Raw genomic sequence first — 17048 nt, forward strand, 5'->3', positions numbered from 1 at the left:
TAGATGCCTCATCACTGGCTCCAACCATCTCCCTTTAATGGTTTACTATGTTTTAAACAATTACAAACAACTGGATGCATACTGGGAGTGAAGGACAACTTATCAGCAGGTAACCCTTGACTAAGTCAGGTGAGAAGGAAGTCACACTGTCAACAGTCAGAAGTACAAAAATAATATGTTGATCCCGATCTTTGCTCAATCTCTTGGCATACAGAACAAACTAAACTACTGAGAATTTAGGCAGACATCCCTCAAGGAATACAACCAACAGGAAAGCAAGAAAAAAGTATCAAAGGGAATATTTTTATATCTGGAAGAGAAAATTGGTTTGTTTTAATTTTGTGTTGCCGTGTCCTATCATGACAATACCGAGTATTCAAAACCCAAAATTTTCTGTATGTTCAAAGACTGCCACCTAGTGTTCAAGAAGCATCACAGACCGCTTCTGCAAAGCCATGATTGGGCTTACCCTTACATACCCTCTCCACCTCTATTTATCCTCAATAGAAAGCAACATTGAGTAGTTAACTTTTTTCTAGTAAAAAGGATTTTCTCTCCCTACCCACTTTCTCCCACTGTTTTTACTTTTCCTCTCCATTCCCTCTTATCCCCTGTGGAAAAAAAGTTTTTTAAAAAGTGAGTGGAATTTCTCTAAAATTTTGAAAAAAATAAAATAAAAAAATTCAAAATTTGAAACTGTAAAAATTTTTATTTTCAAATTTTATCAGAAAATGTCAACTAAAGTCATTTTTTTCCAGCACAAAATGTCGTCATTGAAATTTTATTTTTCATTAAACAAATTCAACCAGTCCTATGACTTACAGATTGCACTGTGCCCAACAACAAATTCTTTATTACTACATAAAGTAGAGGAGGAAAAGCAGTCAGTCCTATAATCAACATCAGCAGGAAAGGGGCTGCGGACCTAATGGTGCCTCTTCAGTCAACAGAATAAAAGACTACCAACCAGCCAGGCAGGGGATGGACTTAAGCTGGCTGAGAGGGGGTGCTATAGATACTACTGCCTGTGGAAAACAGATAGTCACTAATGATTATGACTCAGAAAAACCTCAGAGAGAGTTCTGGCTGATGACTGTGGCCGGACACATGGACCCCTGGGGAATTAGAAAATGCCCCTCTGGATATATAAAAATATAGGAGGAAAGAGATAACGAGTCTGGGTTCCAGTGACCCTCCCCCCCAGGCAGTCTGCAGAGCACAATGGGGTCAATAAGGAGCTAGCTGACTCTCACAGTAAACAGCCAGTGAGGCCAGTGCTTTTTATCGATGCTAAAAGAACTCAGACGCTTCCTGCCATTTAATCCAGGACCATTTTTCTTTGAAAGAACAGGAAAAGCCTCAAGAGATTCCCACAGTGATCACAACTATGTCTGCTGCCAGGGTAGTGGGAATTCAGTCAGAGAGAGATGGGGACAGGGTTAAGAGAGAGAGAAGCGGCTTCAGTACCTACTTATTTTAAAGCTTTGCACTCACAGTTCAATTTTACATTCACTGGGCTTTATCCTTGCATCAAACTGCTTCTTTGGCGCTTCATTATTCACTTTCCATAATGACTTGGATCATACCTGCACCAATACATACACACTGCTCCCCTGTCCCTGCATCTATGTCCCTTCTCAGCACTCAAACGTAAACCTACTCTATTTCTCACTTAACCAACATCCACTTGCTTAACGCAGTTTCAGCATACACTTCCTCCACTACCCACCTGCTTACCTTTGCTTCTCTCTCTCCCTGACACCCATATGCTTAACCTTGCACCTGCATCAATCAACATATGGTTATTTACAATGAGTGCACACCCACAAGATTCTTGTATATTGTTATTCAAACAATATTTAATCCCAACTTTTTTCTTTTATAAGCTTTTGGAAGTGGCAGAATGAGATGTCGAGACTTTTTCAGAACACATCCTCACCTTTTGGGGTCCACCTCAGCCACAAAACTTTCTTATACTCGTGCACCTCTCCTTTCATGCCTTCTCACCTACTTTACCCCAACACTTTTATCTCTCCCATTTTCGTTTAGCTGCAGTAATTAACCTTTTGATTTTGTATAATTGCTGGAGACCAAACAGCATAAGAGTTCACTACATGGTATAAATCAGACTAATCTGAAACTCTCTCAGCAGGTATATTAGCCCCACTAAGTAGTGAGTGAGAGTGTGTGTGCGCGCGCACGCACACACACATACACATACCCCTCTGATAACCTGTCTTCAATTCCCTTATGAGAAATCTTAGTAAACCAGAAAGCAGCAAGCAAAAACCATTTTCCTTTTACCCAGCTCATATCCCCCTCCAAAGATCCTTGACCCAAAAGGGTCTTGGGAACAAGCTAGCATTCTGGCAGCATGAGCTGTTTTTCCTCTTGCTTATCTCTCAAATCTCTAGTGCTTCATGCAGGCCACGGTTCAGGTCCATCATTCTGCAAAGTAACAGTATTTCCAGCTACTGAATGTCACTGTAGTACCAGTAAATCAAACTGGGAGCTAGTTACCTATGCTCAGAATTATGGGCTAATCAAGAGGATCAAAATGAAGGCTGAGATTGCTTTATTATTGCAGTGATATCTTTTTCTTCCCCGGCCCCAGAATTTAAGTGAATCCGCCATGTTGCAAACACAGATTTTTCTAGTCCAAATGCAGTGAATCATCCCATTCCCCCCCGCCCGCCTTTGCCTCTCAGGCCATTTCATCCTCTATTCAGTTCCCCACATCTTGCCTTTTCTTTGCAGACTGCTGCAAGAGTAATGTTTATCCTCTAGTTCAGAGGACTGACAAACAGACCTCCTAGGCCAATACCACAGTGTCTCAGTGGACTTGCTCACAAGAGGCACTTGTGAAATGAGCATCTATCTACCAATCTCTAGAGAGTCTTCTTTCTGGAGCAGTGATCGAAAAAGTATTTTTGAATATGTGCCCAGCAGGAGGACAAGGGACAGACAAAAAACAAAGCCCTAGTATTGTTGGCTAGCAATCAAAAACATCTCTTTATAGCCTAAAACGCTGGTTGAGTTACAGGGCTGGCTTACAGGAAAATGGCACCCTGGACGAACTTGCATTTTGGTTCCTCTAGCCCCCATGGGTGTGGTGCCCCCCCCGGGCTCCTCAGGCTCCCCTCCCTTCCTTTGCCCTACAGGCCTGCTGCCCCTCCTGCACCCCTAATTCCTGCACCCCCTTCGCTCCTAGCTCCTGCATCCCCCTCCTGGGGAAACTGACCTGGATGCACGAAGCAGCTGGCATTGCTGCTCGCTCCCCCTTGGACTGCTGCTCCTCTGCCCCACACACTCCTAGAGGGCTGTGAGGGGGGGAGCAAGGAGCAACATCTGGGCTCCCTACATCCAGGTCACTTTCTCCGCCTGGGCTGCATAAGGAGAGGGCATGAGAGCAGCAGCTCCTAATGCCTCACAGCCCAGGTGGGGAAAGTGACCTGGATGCAGGGAGCCCTGGTGTGGGGGTGTGTGTGAAGGACTGCGTGAGGGAGACTGTGTGTGTGAGAGAGTAAAAACAGTTAACAAAAGCCAAAGCTGGCCAAAACACCAGCCATGTGCTGCTCCCACTAAAAGAGAACCATCACACTATCTCATCCTTCCCATTTCTCATATGAACTACCAAGGCTTGAATTAAATTTTTGTATGAAGTTGGGGCGAATTTAAAAACTGTTTAAAACATTTTAAAAATAAAAAATATGAAAAAATTTAATACATTTTATTTACAGTATCATTATTCATACTAGTCTTGCTAGTCCTCCTCCCAGGCAGAGAGGCACCAAGGCTAGGATCAGGATCAGCTGTGCCCCCAAAAGACCAGGCCAACCCTCCAAATTGGACCAGACCCACATCCCTCCCCAGACTGAACTGGATCTGACCCACATTCCTCCCTAGACCAGGGGCACTAGTGGGGAGATGGGGCAGAGGGAACTGGGGGAGGTCTGTCTCCCCCAGGGGTGCTGGTGAAGGGTAGGGGACACTGGGTCTCCCTCAGGGACGCTGGTGGGGAGATGGGGGAAGGGGACACTGGGTCTCCTCCAGGGATGCTGGTGGGGGGATGGGGCAGGAGGAACTGGGGGAGGTCTGTCTCCCCCAGGGATGCTGGTGAGGGGCAGGGGGCAAAGGGACTCTAGTTGTTCCGCGGGGCCCAAGCCAAGGGGGCTTACCTGGAGCAAGGAGCACCCACTGGTTGGGGTGTCCATCCACTGGGTGGCTGATGCTGCCTACTGCCCAGCATGGTCCGGGACCCCCACACTCCCCAGCCTCCACATTCGAATAATGGTGGGGGCGGGGCAGCACAGGGGCGAGCCGCATGCATAGCACCCTCCCACCAGTGCTGCCCCAGGCCCGGCAGGGGCCCAGGGAGGAGGCAGGGGCCACGCCACTGGGGAGTCCAACTGTTCGAGGTGCATGGCAGCCAGAAACCCCCAGGCCTGCCGCCTCCCTCCCCCCCGCTTGCTCCACCAAGTGGTACAAGCCTCTCAGGGGAGGAGGTGGGGCCGGAGCAGGGCTCCTCTCCGCCCGTCACTGGTAGGAGCCCTCCGCTGGCTGCCAGCTGGCTGCCAGGAGCAAGTGGAAGGGGAGGAAGGGGCAGGGAGGAGGAGCAGTCCTGGGACCGCTGGCCAAGAGGGGCTGGGCCAGCACATGCTGCCCTCTTTGGCAGGCTGCCCTGGGCAGCCAGCCCGGCTGCCCACCCCAAAGGCCGGCCCTGTTGAGTTAAGCACCAGAAGAGGTTGTGTTAAACTAGTTCTGCCCCCACTGGCTGCTTTGCTCCAGACAATGTATGAGTAGAAATCAGAATTTAAAGAGATACTTTTTCACTCAAAGGAAAAGAACAGATGACCTTACTTTCCTAGTCCCATTAATCTATTCCACTATAGAAATTTAGAAAGGAATTAGAAACTCACCTGGTATCCTGATGAAAGACCAGCCATTCTGAGGCCTGACCCCCAACAACCCTCCCGGATACTCTGGGAAGAACTGGGAACATCGTTTCAGGTAATCAGCTGCTAGTTCAGGTGCCCCATTCAATATACACTGCTTTGCTTCAAGACTTCCTCCTTCCTTAAATGCCCTATGTTCATACTCTGCACTTTTATCATTGCAGTAGAAATCCAGAGGCACTGCTATTACCTATGAGTAAACAAAAGTAAAATAATGAATACATATACTCATATTTTCCCTCTTCTCACAAAAAAAGTCTTCAGTTAAATTAGTTTCCAGAGGGACAAGATTTAAAAGCAAAGTCATTATGTTAAAATACAAATAGTAATACCATCTTAAACTGATTTAAAATAATGAGAGATGCAAAAAAAGTGCCCAGTCAATGCGCAGGCATGAATTATTGTCCTTTCTGATAATCTGTACTTTGACTTATACTTAGTGCCAACTGTTGCAAGATGGAGGGCAAAACTAAGATCAAATAATGTGCACTGTCACTGTATAGCTCATTTCATCTATGTTTGGTTTGAATTCTTCACTGTCTAGTAGTTACGTGTCAGAGTCCAGATTTGCACAACTCCCTCAACTTCTCCCCTACCCTAGAGGGCTACTGCATTTCAGCAGTGACCTACATATAGCTGAAATACTGAAGATGTGGAAATCAGGAAAGAAAAATGTAAAAGGGGGGGGAAAGAAGACACAGTTTGGTAGTCTTTCAGAGGCAGCACTTGGCAACGATGGGTCATACTGAAATCTTGTATTATTATTTGTATCTAGGATGAATAGGGAGGTTTATCTTAAGTTTTTTAGCTAGTCATTCTGTGCATCCCTTTCCCCACTGCCTGCTTTCAGTATGCTCTCTCCAGCTACACAGAATAGTCTTTTGCCAACACAGGAACCCAGGCTTTATACCATAACTAGCTATCTTGGACCATCTCCATCATTTTAATCTTTGCTACTATCTGGATAGAGAGTAGAAGGGACTGGTTAGCCAAATAGCTGTGTTCAGATGGCTGAAAATCCCTTGATAAAGTGTCTGCTCCAGTAGACAAGGCTGCCTTTTGAATCGATCTATAGTATTCTCTTATCTCTCCTCACCAGGCTAGCAGGCAACTCTGAAGTGCCATCCTGTGCAGCAGATAACTACTCAGAATCAACACATTTTAACAGCTGCCTAATGAAGAGCACGGAGTTAAGATGGATGCAAGAAGCAATGGGAAAGACATGGAGTGCTGTGCCATGTAATCCCAGATGTTCTCATCCATTTTTACCTAGGACAGTTGAAAAACAGGGTTCTGCTTCCATCTGATAGTTTCCTTTTCTCTCCCCATTTCACGAAAGTGATGAAAACAGAAGGAATCATGGAAAAAGTCTGACACATCACACACATATAACTGCTCTGTTAGGATGCTCTACAGACCTCTCACTAACAGTTTGTTAGCGCATAAAATCCAAAGCAGATGGAGCAAATGCATCACTTTCTTTTACAATCCTAAAATTAAAGCACCAAACCACCATTTAACATGCAGTATTTTACAAGAAGGGGTACACTGCCAACTTCCTCTTCTCCTTTCTAAGTGTAAGTCTGCTCTGGGCCAAGCATTCTGGGGGGAAAGACTCTGCAAAAGCTCTTTATATTCCATTTCCTATAAAGAAGATAAAGGAAGTTTTGACATGCTTTTGAGAGACCTGGAAAGATGCTTTGAATTCATTACCTCAACAGCGTCAAAATAATGAAAGCTAAATTTCAACATTTCAGTGCATATTATGAAATTAATTCCCTAAGACGAGAGAAAAGTTATTTATTGATAATGGTGTGTTTGTAGTTTTCTTCTCTAATCCAGGAAACAAGTATGTCATCACTTTAGAGGACACAATGCTATATACCAGAAGTAGGATGTAGAAAATTGATGTTATTTATGCAGGTGTATAAAAACTAGGAATTCTTTGCCACAATTTCCAGCAGTTAGGGTAGATCCTGACCAGTTAAATCAAGGTAAAAGGAATGAGAGCCTGCATCTACACTAGGGAAAAGACTGTGACTAATCTTTACCCATCTTTTCCTTAAAATCGATAAAATCTCGTTTCCTGAATGGAAGGTTTTCTAAGGACTAGAGGCTTATTTCTTTTTAAAATGAATGCTTAGATTCTGGCACACAATTATGGTACAAATTCAAACAGAAAAACAAATAGTGCAGCAATTTGTGTATTTCAACATACACAAGGTCTGGCTTATTCACAGACTAAAAATGGCTTTGAGCGTACTTGTTTCCATAGTGCCAATAGAGGTACACCACAGCTGCAGCTCTTCCAAGAGCAAAGAAATAGGGATTTGGGAAAGTGGAACAGGATGTCAGGATTTCACTTTAGACCAACTTGAAGTCAGTAAGGAATACCAGAACAGTTAATTCACTGAGGACTCAGAATACCATCATTATGAAAAAATAAATTTAATCAGAACCAAAAGGCAAGGTTGAGCGCTTAGCACTGATTCTAAGAGGATTTGCTACACTACACTGCCATCTGCAGTCAAAGCAAGAGGCTGTATTTAGTGCAAGGCAGAAAGGTTTCTCATGGTGAATGAATTTCAGACTCCTCTGCCTGAACACTGACCCCACACCAATTGTGGCGAAAATGTACCCAGGGGCCTATCTTTTCCCTTTGTAAAGGACATTGTTTACTCTCAAGTTGAAGTTCGTATTTCTACACTGAACAAACACGAGTTGGAACAGAGAAGAATATTCCCTACAGCAATGATGCCCAAACTCTTTACCTTTTACTATTTGGAAGGCACTTGAAAGGCCAGCACTTTACTCAAAATGGAGCAGTCTGTAGCCACTTTCATATTTAATAAAGAAGTGTGACCTGTGTAGACTTGTAGGCCCTAGTATGCAATTCATTATGGCTGTTGAACTCAAGATGGAAAGTTGTGTGCCAGGAACCCTAATTTCCTCAGGCTACACCTCTGTATGGAAAAAATGAGAGTAACTGAGGGCTGCACTTGGGTCATATCTGACCCTAAAGGAAGAGCTATTAGAAGAAAATGCCAATGGAACTCTACATGCCTGAGGTGTCTGAAAGCACTCTCTATATTAACAGGAAAGAACCTTCACCTTAACAGGAAGTGTGCACATGTAAAGGTTAATATCATCTTAGGCCATAATTGGGGTAATCTGATTTAGTCACGACAGCTCCAGATACACACACACACACACACACTTATAAGACACCATCCAAAAACATCTACATGTCCTTCAAGAAAAAAAAAATCATACAAAATGTTGAGGAACCTGTAAAAGGAAGGGAAAGAAAAGAAATATGAAGCTTTTCCATTAGTATTATTTGTCCGTGTGCGCACATACCTCTCCCTCACTGTCAGGTTTGTTCTTGTGGTGTTATATGTAATGAAAGGCAGTTAGTCCCTGACTCCAAATTCTCATGTTTATTAGTGCATGCTATCAAATTGTATTAGTGCAGCAATCATGGATTAGATCAGTAAGAAGTTATATGTACATTACCTCAAAATAGAGTATCCTCTGTAACTCAACAGTTATACAGTATAAAAATCAGTGCTAGTTTAAGGAATACTTTCTCTATTTTCATGCAAAATTAACCCTGAATATGTTGTAGGATTTTTAAATCACCTATCATTGTGATAGCTGGAATCCATACAGGAGTTTATCAAACTCAAACTGAAGTGAACAATACATAATGCTCTGGACTGATTTCATGAGCCTCCACTGAAAGTAAGAACATGAGACACACATGTATCCTTCAAATCACCTTCATGTTTCAGACCTCTCTCTGATTCAGTATAACTGTTTACAAATGCATACAAATTATACTCTGTCACAACGGCAACAATCATCTACTCACAATCCCATCCCTGTCTCTCGCTCCATTAACTTCCCACACCCCATCATAGCTCAGCACTAACAACAGGACATTCTTTCTGGAAGCATTTGGGCTTATTCTACTGTTTAAAGACTTGTACATTCTTGCCAACAGTTTATAACAAGCGTGAAACTCTTAAATCTTCACTTCCCAGGAAAGCAAAGCCCTGTCTCCACTTAATTCTTTCTATGTAGTAGCCAAGCCAAACCAAGACCGGACAATTTCCCCATTTACAAGACTTATGACAAAATAAACTGCAGACACTATTTTCCCCCACCTGCCCAATACTGGATCAGCATATCAGTTCCTGAACTGAGCTTTTAACCATGCTCCACTCACACTGACCTGCAGTACAGAAAATACACACACACCTTCATAGATGACAACTTATTTATGGAGGTCAGTGAAGAGCCCCTATGCTGCAGAGTTGACATACGTAATTCTAGGGAGATCAGGGTTTCATTCACATCTATTTTCAGCTGACTGTCCGTTCTTGAACAATGTGATCTTAGGACCTGGAAGGATATCCCCCTTCTGCAAGGCCTAGTCAGATTCTTGGCCTCACAATCAGAGCAGATGAGCTCATTCCAGAAGGTGCCAAGGAGAAGCAAACAGGCGATGAGTGCAAACAGCTATCTGCCATCTTCCTTTCCACAGATGCCAATGTATAATTACACACACACATCCAGCTTCAGTCAAGCCCACTGATAAATCCAGCAACACCACAAACACAGATTAGGAATGGAACATTTGGGTGGCTTGGTGATAAGAGTCTTCTGCTCCCAGTCTGCTTCTCTATGATTATTACCATTATTGCTTCTCCATCAGCGATAGGGATTTATTGGCCTGCTATTGATTCAAAGTAAACAGTAGACATCAGGCTTGGGAGTGCAGGCTAATTGGAAGCAGATGTCCTCACTTGTGGCTCCTCTGCAGCCAACCTTCCAGTTCATTTAGAGGAGGGTTCTTTTTTTTGAGAGCAGGTGGTTGACTGGACTTCTGGAGCTACATGTGATAACCTATGAAGGCGTTTCATATCCATAAACACAGTTATTGCTAGCAAGAGAGTGAAAGCTTTTTACATTTTATTGGGACCATAAAATAAAGGGAATAAAAGATAAGTATGCCACGCGAGTCATTTCCCGTAGATTTGGAGTTTCTTCTCATTCAGCCTGTTTCTTATTCTCCATGTTCATCTTGCCCCGCCCCCTTTTTTGGGTGGGGGGAGGGGCGCGCAGGTGAAGCCGAGGATGATGAATTACATAGTTTGAAAAAGACAAAAAGTCTAAGGGGCCAATCCTCCTGTAAGTGCTCCTACTTGGTGCAGAGCACCCACAACTCCCTTTGACTGTAGTGTAACTACAGCAGCTTGCTAGATCAGGCCCTGGCAGAGCGACCTCATTCTTATCCATCATCACCGTATCTGTGCTATGGAGTCTAGCATGGTGTGCTATGGAGTCTAGCATGGTGTAGTTAGCGCATGCCACATGCTTTTCTCACTTTATGCTGTTTCTCAAAAACTGCACTTTTACCCTGGTAACCGGAAGAAGCAGGATTCAGGGGTTCACTTCTTATTAAAAAACAATGTGCCAAAAACTCCTTATGAAAAGGGTATGCATGCATGGTTGGGAATTAATAAATAGATAACTGCATCTCTAGAGTGCCACAATAAAAAGAATAATTTACAGAGTAAAAATGGATTTCATGCAGTATTATTGTGATAGCCTGTACCTCATATGACACCCTGTACCCCATGTTCACCACTTTTATATGGTTATGATGTATTTTGTACAAAATGTGCCTTGTGAGGTATCATTTGAAAACCCATAATCTGCTGAGCATCGTTGTCCTGTTAAAATGTGTGCACCAACACTGAATATTGAGTTATTAGATTTTGCTATATGTTTGTTCCTGAAACATTTTGTAATTCGGGGGAATGCCCACAGACTAACTCCCCAGTGTCAACAAAGCACTGACCACAGGTGTTAGAAAACTATTAGCTACTGAAGCAACCATTCACCATCAGGTGGGACGGTAAACAAAGGATTTGCATGTCATCCCTCACATACGCAGGAGGTGTGAACAAGAAAGAGGGTATAAAATAAGAGACAATGGCTTCCCATGACTCTCCTCCCACACCTCAACACATGGAAGCAAGATCAGTTGGAAGACAAAGAGAAGCACTATTGAACTGTGGGAGGGCTGGCCCCAGGCTGGAAGGAGAGAGCCTATGAAATGTATTACAACTTATGGTGAGACAATCTGTTTTTCTTTTAGAACTATTAGCCTTGGTAAAGTTTACGAAATAGAAATAAAAAATAAACACGCAAGCTTTTATAAAAGCATACAAGTCAGAATTAGTTATCACTTAAAATCTATCTCTCTCTAGTTAATAAACTTGTTTCCTTGTTTATCTAAGCCAGTGTGCTTTTGGTTGAAGTGTCTGGAGAATCTATACTCAGGTTAACAAAGGCTGTTGCATAGTCATTACTCTGTGATAGAATGATGGACTTTTAATGAGCTTACACTGTCCAGCAGTGTAAGATGCACATTTCTGGGGTGCCAGGGACTATGGGGTTTGCAGGTGTGGCCCTACATCTGTTCATGAGTGGCTGGGAGTAACTCTGCTGGGTGTGCCTTTAGATGGTAATGGATGTGTGAGCAGTGCTTGGAGAGGCTGCTTTTCACTAGCAGAGCAAAATAAGAGATGTTCTGGTCTGGAAAATTAAGGTGACGCAGCACTACACTACAGCCCTTACAGCAACACAGCTATACCGCTGCAGCTGCAACACTGTATGGTCTCCTGTGTAGCCACTCTATGCCAGGAGGAGAGAGCTCTCCCACTGGCATAATTAAACCACCTCCAATTAGCAGCAGTAGCTATGTCAGCAGGAGACGCTCTCCTGCCAACATAGCAATGTCCACACCAGCACTTTTGTCAGTGAAACTTATGTCGGTCAGGGCTGACCAACAAAAGTGCTAGTTTAGATAAAGTCTGGGGGATGTCACAATTATAAAAAGGGGGAAAAGTTGCTTTAATTTCTCCTAAGGGAGACCCGCATACTCAGATAGGATGGAACTGGTGTCAAGTTACCTGCTGAGTTCTACACATTCTGGGCATGCAGCCCAAACATGCCTTGGTTAGGCAGAACATTCTTCTGCCCAAAAAACTCCATTCCTCTGAAATATCCATTTATTGTGGAGGAATATTATGTAATTTATAAAAAAGGTATATATTTGAGGGTGGGGGGAAGTAAATGTCACTGTGCTTCTAAACTGACGCTGGGAGGTATCTTCTCAGTATAGTTCCTAGAGCTTCACTGTGCTTGTTATAATTAGGTAACATCAGGAAAGATATGCATAAGAAAACAAAGCAACAGAAACAAAACACCCCAAAATGAATACAGCACAACATCATAATACAAAACAATGTGGAACAAGAGTCACAAAGACGCAGAATGATAAGTCATTTTAAAATGCTGCTAACAGAGCACAAGGCTACCGAACCAGGTTGTGCCATTCAACAATGAAGAGCTAGGAAATGCCAACCAGAGAAATTTCTAGATATTAGAATGTAGTTCTTCCTTTTCTGAAGTGAGCGCTGAGTCCACTAATGGTATGTCTACACTGAAAATGCTACAGCAGCACAGTAGCACTATAGTGCTTCCATGCAGACACTTGCTATGCCAATAGGAGAGGTTCTCCCGTCGGTGTAGGTAATCCACCTCCCCGAGAGGCAGTAGCTAGAATTCTTCCATCAGCCTAGCACTGCCTATGCTGGGGGTTAGGTCGATATAGTTATGTCTCTCAGGAGTGTGGATTATTCACACCCCTGAAAGATGTAGTTTACAGATGTAAATTCCTAGCGTTGACCAGCACTTAGACAAACACCCAATCCCACCCTCTAACAAATCTCCCTTCCCACTCCTCCAAAAAGATACAAAAAAAGCTCACCGCAGACAAAAAACAGCTCCCATCCTCTTTAAATAACTCACTACTCTAAAACTGAATGTTAGTTTTACAGCCTTTGGGATTAAGAGAGGAGTTGAAATCAAGAGACATATTATTGGAAGAGACTATCCATATTGCAGAAAAACAGCATATTACTGCTAGATATACTGCTAGAGTATTTGGGATGAATTTCAGAAAGGGGACTGTGACATTGCAGTCTATATAATTTTATAAAAATATGCTAATGAGTGCATATAATGTAACTGGAATATGCTTCATGCAAAAGGTCTCTTCTAAAGTATCATTACAAAGCTTATAATCTACTGAGTGTGATCATCCTATTTGTATAAAAGTACTACTCTTATCTGAAACTAGAAATATGAAATATAACTGAGGGCCTATTGTAATTATGGAAAGTGTGGGCCATTAATGGTGGTTTGGAATCTTGATGACTCCCATTAACCAGGACAATTGACTGCAGATGGCTGTTTTACCTCTAAGTTTTCCTGTATACATGTGTGCTGGCAAGTGGGTAATGAAGTCTTGCAGTGACATGTGATCATGTCACCTGAACTGGAATCCATCTTTCATCATAGAATATCAGGTTGGAAGGGACTTTAGGAGGTCATCTAGTCCAACCCCCTGCTCAAAGCAGGACCAATCCCCAGACAGATTTTTGCCCCAGATCCTTAAATGGCCCCCTCAAGGATTGAACTCACAACCCTGGGTTTAGCAGGCCAATGCTCAAACCACTGAGCTATCCCTTTAACCTGGTGTCTTTCCATTGAGAAGTGGGGGTGGGAACCCAGAGAGGGACAAAAGAATTCCCGCCTTATGCAAAAGATATATAAAGGGGTGGAACAGAACAAAGAGGAGGGAGCCATCATGAGAAATCCCCTAGCTACCACCTGAGCTGGAACAAGAGCTGTACCAGGGGAAAGAATTGTGCCCAGGCCTGGAAGGTGTCCAGTCTGAGGAAAAAACTTACTGAAGCATCTCTAAGGGTGAGATTATCTGTATTCAGTTTGATTAGACATAGATTTGCACATTTTTTTATTTTGCTTGGTGACTTACTTTGTTCTGTCTGTTACTACTTGGAACCACTTAAATCCTACTTTCTGTATTTAATAAAATCACTTTTTACTTATTAATTAACTCAGAGTATGTATTAATACCTGGGGGAGCAAACAACTGTGCATCTCTTTATCAGTGTTATAGAGGGCGAACAATTTATGAGTTTACCCTGTATAATGGGTAAAATGGATTTATTTGGGTTTAGACCCCATTGGGAGTTGGGCATCTGAGTGTTAAAGACAAGCACACTTCTGTTAGCTGCTTTCAGGTAAACCTGCAGCTTTGGGGCAAGAAATTCAGACCCTGGGTCTTTGTTGGAGCAGATGGGTGTGTCTGGCTCAGCAAGACAGGGTGCTGGAGTCCTGAGCTGGCAGGGAAAGCAGGAGCAGAGGTAGTCGTGGCACATCGGGTGGCAGCTCCCAGGGGGTTTCTGTGATCCAACCCTACACAGGGACGTGCATCTTTCATTTTGTAAAAATACATATCCAAGCTTCACAGCACTACACAATGGACCAAATTCAAAGGTGATAAAAAGGTGGTACAAGTTACACACTGACTAAGGCGCATAGCAGCAGCACTGTAACAGAAAAACAAAATGGTTATGAAAGTTTGGGGTGTGATAGGCCAATTTATCTTGCATCTTCCTTTGGTTGCTTTTGCTACTACAACCTTGCCCTTCCTCCCACTGGGTACAAAAGTTACAAAAAAAGTTTTACAGAATTTAATACCAAAAGATATGCTTACTATAGTTTTTTTTAAGCCAACCAATAGAATGTAATAGAGAATTCTATCCCTACTATAGCATTCCATAAAATGGTTTAAAAAAAACCAAAAACAAAAAACCCCACACTAGAAAGGCTATCATTTGCTACAGCTGTTTTGGAGATAATGTCTATAAAAGTCTATTATATTCCTATAGAACTAAATTGGAGTGAATCCTATTAATAAATTCTCTAGGACTTGACCAAATGAAACTAATACCAATTTATATCAGAATCTGGGCCAATATTAGAGATATTTCTTGCCACATAACATTTGTACAGGTGGAGATTTGTAAGTTTTGCGGGGACAGGACATTTTTTAAATGCACAAAAGTATCTTTTCAAAGACAATGGTACTATACAAAACATCATAGCAGCTTCATAAATAGTTACAAGAAGGAATAGATTCCCTCGCCGTAATAATATCTTTGCAGGACTTACCCGTGGGCTGGCTATGCACAGGAAGGATGGCAGTTCAGTGACCTGGCAGCACCGGACCGATGAGGTAGCTGATCTTCTTCGATGTATGACATGGTCTGAATAGCCAGTAATTGTTTTACAGTGGCTATTGAACACAAGGTTCTAAAAATTAAATAAAATAAAGAGTTAATTCAACCAAGAAGGGAATCCTTTTTAGTTGTTTATCCCCGTGTCAGAAAGAATGATAATGAACAATCACCAAATAATTTCCTTGGGAACAGGGATCTTTACATAGCTACTGTAATGCTAGTGCACAGAATTCTCAGTACCACCATTTTCAAATAGAAAGGGAGAGTCTGCCCAGCTGCCACTTTTTCCCCTTTCTTCTGGAATTGGAGACACTGTTTTGCCTCCTCAGCACTTTTTCACCTTAGCTTTTAATGGCAGGAAAGCAAATACATATTCCAGTAAGGATGACCCTCCCTCACACTACTCTAAAGCACACCCTACGTGGATAGAAAGAACCTTAGCAGGAGAGAGCACTAGAAGGACATCAGAGATGAACAGATTGTTATATTTCTGTTATTTACATCCCTTTTCTAATCCTTTTTCCTCTTTTCATGCAAAATTGCTCTTGAATTTATCTTTGGTGGCCTGAGGGAGCTGGCACTTCGGGTGTATATCCCATTGCCAGAATTGTGATGCTCACATAGTGGCAGATCCCTCATTTTAAACAAAGGATACTTTTGGCATCATGAAAGTAGATGAAGCCAAAATTGTGGGGTTTGGGATGCACTGCAGTTTAAAGAAAGGAAAGCCACTCAATATGCTCTGCTCCTTGAGGAAAACAATGAAAAACCATCTACTTCAGAACAATTTTGCTTGCTTATATTAGCTTGTGTCCCTCTTTCCCTTTGTCTTTATTGCCATACATATCTTTATCAAAATATGAACTATGTGATCTAGAGACTAATCCACTCCTGCTGCTTACTCTGTATCTGAACTTGTAATCTTCTGATCACAATTAGTTGCTGTGGGATAATTATGATGTCAACAATGGGAGATAATTTGCGGGGGACACTAGCAGCAGGAGAAGATGAACTAAGGAACATATATCTTATTTTCATAGAATCAAAGGATTTGTTGTAGGGAGTCAGACCCCTAGTTCATTAAGCTATGTAAGTAGCAACCATTACCTGATGATTCAGAGAAAGAGAACTCATAACATACACATCCCATAATGCCTCTAAATCAATTGTGTGATAGTTAGAGGGAGAAATTTCTTTCTGATCCACAGATGTATGCTCTGTAATGAAAACTGAAGGGCAAAAATCTGACACCAACAGAAATGTTTCTAGATGGTTCTGCAGAACTTCCATGAGACATGAACAGGTCTTTAGCTGGATTCTGCCACTTTACAGTCCAAGCAAACACAAGAGGTAGATACTGTAGTTGAAAATTTACCTTAACTGGAAGACAAAAAAAATATTCTCATGGCTCATAACTTAAAACTCTCAAAAACAATGGAGGTAACTATCTTCATGGTCAATCTATGCTAGTAGCCCTGCTGTCATCACAGATCTCCAAGTACACTCAGTCAGCCCCAGCTGTGAAAGCAGTGTTGCAGCTGCTATCAGTCTAGCTCCAGGCCTTGAGCTGGCACCAAGCAAATTCATGCATCCTGACTGAATTGGCTGCAGCTCTGGCTGTTGCACATTTTTGTTTTTTACTTCCTAGAGAGAGAGTTGGGGATGAGATGGTGTGAAACTGGAATTTCTCTCTGAGCAAAGCCTGGAGTGTAGGATACGGTGTTGCAACAATTAACTAAAAAAAGGTTAATTCCACTGATACACGCTTTCCTGAGGACATCTTCACTGTTTGATTCTCCTTTGGGCACCGATATCAAAAAGCAAGCCATGTTGGCTTCAGCCCAGTTAGAAACAGGAAAAAACAAAGGAAAGACTTCTAAGACCGTATCTCAAATAAGGAAAACCA

General features: G+C 42.5%; 1 protein-coding gene across 1 annotated transcript in view; it reads right to left on the reverse strand.

Annotated features, from left to right (window-relative positions):
* The window catches only part of INO80 (INO80 complex ATPase subunit), a 125102-nt gene that overhangs the window by 38914 nt on the left and 69140 nt on the right, over positions 1–17048 (reverse strand). Inside the window, exons 25-26 of the mRNA XM_045015832.1 lie at positions 15075–15215; positions 4920–5145 (exon numbers count right to left, since the gene is read on the reverse strand). Of these exons, the coding sequence (XP_044871767.1) occupies positions 4920–5145; positions 15075–15215 (367 nt within the window). The remainder of the gene's footprint in view (positions 1–4919; positions 5146–15074; positions 15216–17048) is intronic.

The sequence above is a fragment of the Mauremys mutica genome, chromosome 4 (genome assembly GCF_020497125.1).
Source record: "Mauremys mutica isolate MM-2020 ecotype Southern chromosome 4, ASM2049712v1, whole genome shotgun sequence".
Lineage (NCBI taxonomy): Eukaryota > Metazoa > Chordata > Testudines > Geoemydidae > Mauremys > Mauremys mutica.